This window comes from Nicotiana tabacum, chromosome 2, assembly GCF_000715075.1.
Source record: "Nicotiana tabacum cultivar K326 chromosome 2, ASM71507v2, whole genome shotgun sequence".
NCBI lineage: Eukaryota > Viridiplantae > Streptophyta > Magnoliopsida > Solanales > Solanaceae > Nicotiana > Nicotiana tabacum.
In genome coordinates, this window is record NC_134081.1 from 20,152,736 (window position 1) to 20,158,799 (window position 6,064).

The following is a 6,064-nucleotide window of genomic DNA, read 5'->3' on the forward strand; positions in this document are numbered from 1 at the left end:
AAAGTCTATAGAATCACCAATATTTTTCACTCACATAATTCCTTCATTTTGCTCTTCAATGGAGAGAAACTCATTACTTATCATCACATTTTTCGTTATGATAATAAATACAGTACTCTCCTACAAAGGTACAACGCCTGGACTTATTTGTGGCAATTGTGGCAAAACTCCAGTGCCTTACCCGTTAAGCACGGGGCCTAATTGTGGCGATCAATCGTACAAAGTCCGGTGCAGTGCAGGGACACTGTGGTTCGATACTAAGGGAAATTCATCGTACGTTATTACATCCATTAGTCCACAAATCCAGAAAATGGTTGTTAAAACACCAACCCTATATCCCAACACATGTTTATCGTCCGATTTTTATTCTGAGGGTATCCAACTTGATCCAAATCTTCCTTTTAACATCACGGGGAGTAACACAATCTTGTTGCTAAATTGTACGTACAACATGTTGCACTTGCAAGCACCGATAAATTGTTCATCTACGTGTATTTGTCACCCTTATGTGAATAAAATTCAAGAATTTGCTGCATGTAGACGTCAAAGTTTGTGTTGTATTTTTAGGACAGGAGGGTCACAAAATGAGTATATGATTAGGTTAAATTCTAATGGGTGCATGGCTTACCAAAGTTTTGTGGGGTTGGATACTTCTTTGCCAGTTGAAAAATGGCCACAGCCTGGGCTGGAATTAATGTGGCAAATTCCAGATCCACCTGCTTGTAAGAATGAAGTGGATTGTAATGTCTTGCCATTTTCCAAGTGTTTAGGGGATCCTAAAAATCCTGGAAAGAAGAGGTGCGTTTGCAAGTCTGGCCGCTATTGGGATGCACAGGGATATTGTCAAAGTAAGTAGCTCATTCTTGATATTCCCTCCGCTTGCACAGGAAAGTTACTAAAAAAGAAAACTTAGGCCAAAAATGAAAAATCTATGTGCATATCTTTCTATCTCTTCCCTTATTCTACTTCCTTTTATATTGATAATTGTTGAGTAACGCTATAGCAAGGCCCACGAGAGGGTTATGGTAGCCCGGGTCAGTCATGATCGAACATGGCGCTTGCTTGGTAGACTTAGTTAAGAAATTAAGTTGTGCAAATGCTATCAGCTATAACTTTTGGTATGATGGTAAACGCTTGATCCTAACATGAAATCACCAAGATTCAAATGAAATCACCAAGATTCAACTGCACGAACTGAATTCAATTTTTCATTTGCGAAATTGCTTGCCAACTTATAATTAAAGGTTGAATAATTTGTTCATACCAAATGCTCAGTACGGGTCCTCTTGAACGAGATCAGAGAAAAAAGAATTATCTTGCACGAGAAGAGAGAAAAAGATTAGATGGACTTCCATTTGCTTATCCTAATGATTTGAGCTATTACCATAGGCTAGAGTGAGAAATATATGGAAAAAATAAACTTGGGGATCCGATGGGCATAGAACATGGATTTGTTTTAGATTAACTCCAACATTGCTGATTTCGGTGTGTATTCCTAAATCCTAATTTATCTAGACACACCAATGTATATATTTAAAATAAAATAAAAAGGGTTAAATACCTTCTATTATAGGTTCAATGTAAAAAGTGTACATTTTGTTAATCTTTCATTATAAAAAAACAAGTTTGAGGATCAATTCAAGACTTAAGTTGTTCTATTTTGTTCTATATTATATTCTGGAGTATAACCATAACTTTGCTACCTAGGGAAGTACATAACGTAAATTGAAATTTGCATTAAAACCTTCGAAACAAAACAAACTTCTCAACTGGACCACATAGTTTTACCGATATATTCTTGGATTTCAAAAAGAAAGAAAATGATTTGTTGTTCATTTGCTTCTCTGCTTTAATTAGCTGTTCCAAAGAAGAATATGATAGTATAAAATTCGTCTGACTGGACCATCGGCTATTGTTTAGGGATTTGCAGTAGATACTGTTATAAGCTACTTTCTTCGTTCCATTTAATGGTTGCTTTAGCTCAAAATATTTATCCCAAATATAATTGTCACTTTTTAGGAATTCAAGATTAAATTTATTAGTTATTTTCAGTAATACCTTAATATTAAAGTAATAGATCTTTTCAATAATATTCAAACTCAAAAAGCATTTAATAGGGGTAACTTAGCAAATCATACCTTATATTTATTATTTTTATTATACTGGACGTGGACAGTTAAATACAATGGAAGATGAATTAATTTAATGCTTAATTAGCTTCACACTCCTAAGAGTTTATCTTGCATTAGCTAACTGCTCTGTTTCTTAATTCGTTCAGAGTGTCGACATGGCACTGCCTGTAAAATTCAAAGGAACAAAGCGCCACTTATTGCAGGTTTGTTTCTTTTTTACTCCAATAAATTGCCCAATTATAAAATAATGTATACCACGACAAAATAATTGTATCTAAAAGTGAGATTAGTAATGTGAAAATAAGACATGTTACCTGCCACGACAATAATATACGTGTGTAAGTTTAAACTTTCTATTTTAACTCTGCCTAACATGTTCTAATTTTTCGTTTCAATCTCAGTTGCTGTTGTCTCAGTGCTTCTCATGCTCTTAGGTGGATTTCTAGTCCACAGACGTTACCTCATAAAAAGAAGAACTATAAGGTTACTAGTTAAGGAAAGAGAGGAAATATTAAGTGCCAATACAAGTGGAAAATCAGCTAAAGTTTTCTCAGGCAAAGAAATCAAAAAATCAACCAACTATTTCGACAAGGAAAATCTTCTTGGCTCTGGTGGATTTGGTGAAGTTTTCAAAGGCACTTTAGATGATGGAACAATAGTTGCAGTTAAACGTGCAAAACCTGGAAATGCAAAAGGCACGTTACAAGTCCTTAACGAGGTTCGAATTCTTTGTCAAGTTAACCATCGTAGTCTTGTACGATTACTAGGTTGTTGTGTCGAGCTCGAATTACCTCTTTTAATTTACGAGTACATTCCCAATGGGACACTTTTCGAGCACCTCCACGGGTTCCGTCTTCGCGAGTGGGCACCACTTAGTTGGTTAAGGCGTCTCGTGATTGGTCACCAGACCGCAGATGGCCTCGCGTACCTTCACTCGTCAGCAGTGCCGCCAATTTATCATCGTGATGTCAAGTCAAGTAACATTTTACTAGACAATAAGCTCGATGCTAAGGTTTCTGATTTTGGACTTTCAAGATTAGTCGAATTAAGTGAAAGTGAGAATACTCATATTAACACGACCGCTCAAGGCACATTGGGATATCTTGATCCCGAATATTATTTGAACCTTCAATTGACAGATAGGAGCGATGTTTATAGTTTTGGAGTTGTTCTATTAGAACTTTTAACGTCTAAAAAGGCGATCGATTTTAACAGGGATGAGGAAGATGTGAATTTGGTTGTGTACATGAAAAGGATAATGGATCAAGACATATTAAAGGAGGTGATTGATCCTTTTATTAAAGAAGGGGCAAGTAAAGTGGAAATGGAGACAATTAAAGCTGTAGGGAATTTAGCTGCAGCTTGTTTAGATGATCGGAGGCAAAATAGGCCATCAATGAAAGAAGTAGCAGAAGAGCTTGAGTATGTTATTGGTATTGTTACTGGTCAGGCTTCTAAAAGTTAGATTAATGTAATATTGGTATAATTAATAGAGCATTGCTCATCTTTGATTTTGTTCCAAGATGACTTAGTAAACTAGAATGTGCCTTAATTTTTGTTTTGTTACATATTCAAAATCGTTAATTAATAACCGCAGAAAGCACAGTACAATCATCCCCTATATATTCACATATGTTTAGGTCACCTGTGGAAAACGCACAGAATTGTGTCAATGAACGGAAACGAAAGACATTAAGAGATCGAGAGAGACCAAAAAATAGGCCTCCACTGAACTTCTGGGAGTAGCTGAAACTTACACAACCATATTTCCTCAATTATCCACCTACGGCAAAAGACCAAAAAAAGTCACTTGGGGAGTGAACAAATGAACAAGAAAAAGTACATGCCAGTTTAAAACATTAATTCGAACTCAAGGATTACGAATGGCCCATGCAGGTCTCCAACCTATAGCACGACGCTCTAACCAGCTGAGCTAATAGGCCAGTATGCTTCACGTCTTTAATCCTTTAATAACATTTACTAATACAATCACTTTACCCAAAATAAATTTCCTTCGAAATAAACAAAAAGAGCTTTATTGAAAGTCCATATATTAGAGTTTTGCTGGTCGCGATCAACTGGTTATCATCTGAATTAAGGACTTAGGTGGTAGAAAACAAAAAATCAGAGTTACTAGTTGTTTATTTGTGTTTGCTTTTAATTAGAATTATTTCTTACTTATTTGATAACAATTAGTGCAAAAACTTAATCTCTGTGAAAAAGGACGATAACTTTCCTATGTACCTAGAAGAAGAAGAAGGAGGAGGAGGAGGAGGAGGACAATGTAATAAGAAATTAACAATACCAAATTCTTAACTTATTTTTTCACATGAGATATAATAAGATTGAGACATAGCAATGAGTGTGTGTGTATATATATATATATATATATATATATATATATATATATATATATATATATATATATATATATATATATATATATATATATATATATATATATATATATATATATATATATATATATATATATATATATATATATATATATATATATATATATATATATATATATATATATATATATATATATATATATATATATATATATATATATATAATGACAGTTTGTCATGGAAGGAAACAATTGTTCCCACATCTATAAGGGATTAATCTGTATATGTAAAGTTGATATGTATTTGATACAATTGTTCCCACATCTATAAGGGATTAATTTGTATATATAAAGTTGATATGTATTTCTTAATCAATTATCTCTTTGACTTTCTAAAAAGTTGAAGAAGTTTAAGAAATCTATCTTCTTTTTAATAGAATAATAAATGTCTTTATTTAAAATATACATATCTAAGTTTATTTGTTTTTTTAAACCTTGTTCGGATGTTTATCCTTATATAAAAGAGAATGTAAAATTATAATATAGACAAAAAAAATTTAAATACAAACAAAGAACTTTGCACATGATAAAACAATAATAAAAAAAAAAAGGAAGGAAGTTTCACCCATTTGGGCCGTTGGCCGTTTCTATCTGAAAAACACAACGATTTTATAGAGGAAAAGATGATTTTTAGATGTGAACATCTCTGTTAAGGGACTTGTAAACTCAATTATTGTCCTTGATAGTCGCTTGAAGATAGTTTTGCTTAATATATTCAAAAAGTGTTGATACTCAATTTTTCCCTCATATTTTTTAAAATACATATATACTTTCAAAATAGTATATTTTCATCATCATTTAGTTTACAAACCTATACAAGTATTTTTTCATAATTTTTCATAATTTTTAGAGCTTTAAATTAATTTTCTTATATTTTTATTATATAAATATCTAGTAATTATCCTTTAAATTATTTTGTGATGACTTAATTACCCAAAATTATTATTTGCATCCATAATACATGTTTCAAACATTTCTATTCTATTTTTTATAATTGTATTAGCGTTTTAAGTTAATTATCTAATTTTGCAATAATGGCATATATTCTACAAATAATTACGTTTATTATGTTATTTATGCCAAAGTATCATTTTTATATTTTTATAATATTGAGTTATTATTTTCAGTCATCTTATTGCACAAGTAGCATTTTATTATCTATTAGTTACTTTATAAATTATTTTTAAAATAATTATTGTGTATTTAATAGCTGGCCCAAAACATGCCAATTTTCGGACCTAAAACTACCCAGACCTTAGCCCAATTACCCCAAGCCCAACACAAATAACCCACTAACCCCAACCCAGTTGGTACCCGCTTTACACGACCGCCCCAACTTTCTTTTAATCCTAGCCGTTGATCTCTCAAGATCAACGGCCCACAATTAAAACCTCCCTTTAACTAACCTAACTCTTAACGCTAACCCACATTAACCCTTTGCCTGCCGCCTCTGTATCCTCCCATCTCCCTTCTCCCTCCTTCAGAAACCCTAGCCGCCTCCCCTATCTTCTCCAAA

The 6,064-nt window shown here is 32.8% G+C and overlaps 1 protein-coding gene across 1 annotated transcript; it reads left to right on the top strand.

Moving 5' to 3' along the window:
• LOC107795048 (wall-associated receptor kinase-like 20) lies at positions 1 to 3,597 on the top strand. Its single transcript, XM_016617614.2, has 3 exons — positions 1 to 848; positions 2,279 to 2,335; positions 2,534 to 3,597. The coding sequence occupies exons 1-3, from the start codon at positions 59 to 61 to the stop codon at positions 3,595 to 3,597; spliced, it is 1,911 nt and encodes a 636-aa protein (XP_016473100.1). The 5' UTR covers positions 1 to 58.
• The last annotated feature ends 2,467 nt before the right edge of the window (positions 3,598 to 6,064 follow it).

What these genes read in the sequence shown, in the direction of transcription:
- LOC107795048 (XM_016617614.2), top strand. Translation starts at nt 59, where the DNA reads ATGGAGAGAAACTCATTACTTATCATCACATTTTTCGTTATGATAATA. An exon ending in TGCACAGGGATATTGTCAAA is followed by an intron (nt 849 to 2,278) that starts GTAAGTAGCTCA and finishes TAATTCGTTCAG; the next exon opens with AGTGTCGACATGGCACTGCC. An exon ending in CAAAGCGCCACTTATTGCAG is followed by an intron (nt 2,336 to 2,533) that starts GTTTGTTTCTTT and finishes TTTCAATCTCAG; the next exon opens with TTGCTGTTGTCTCAGTGCTT.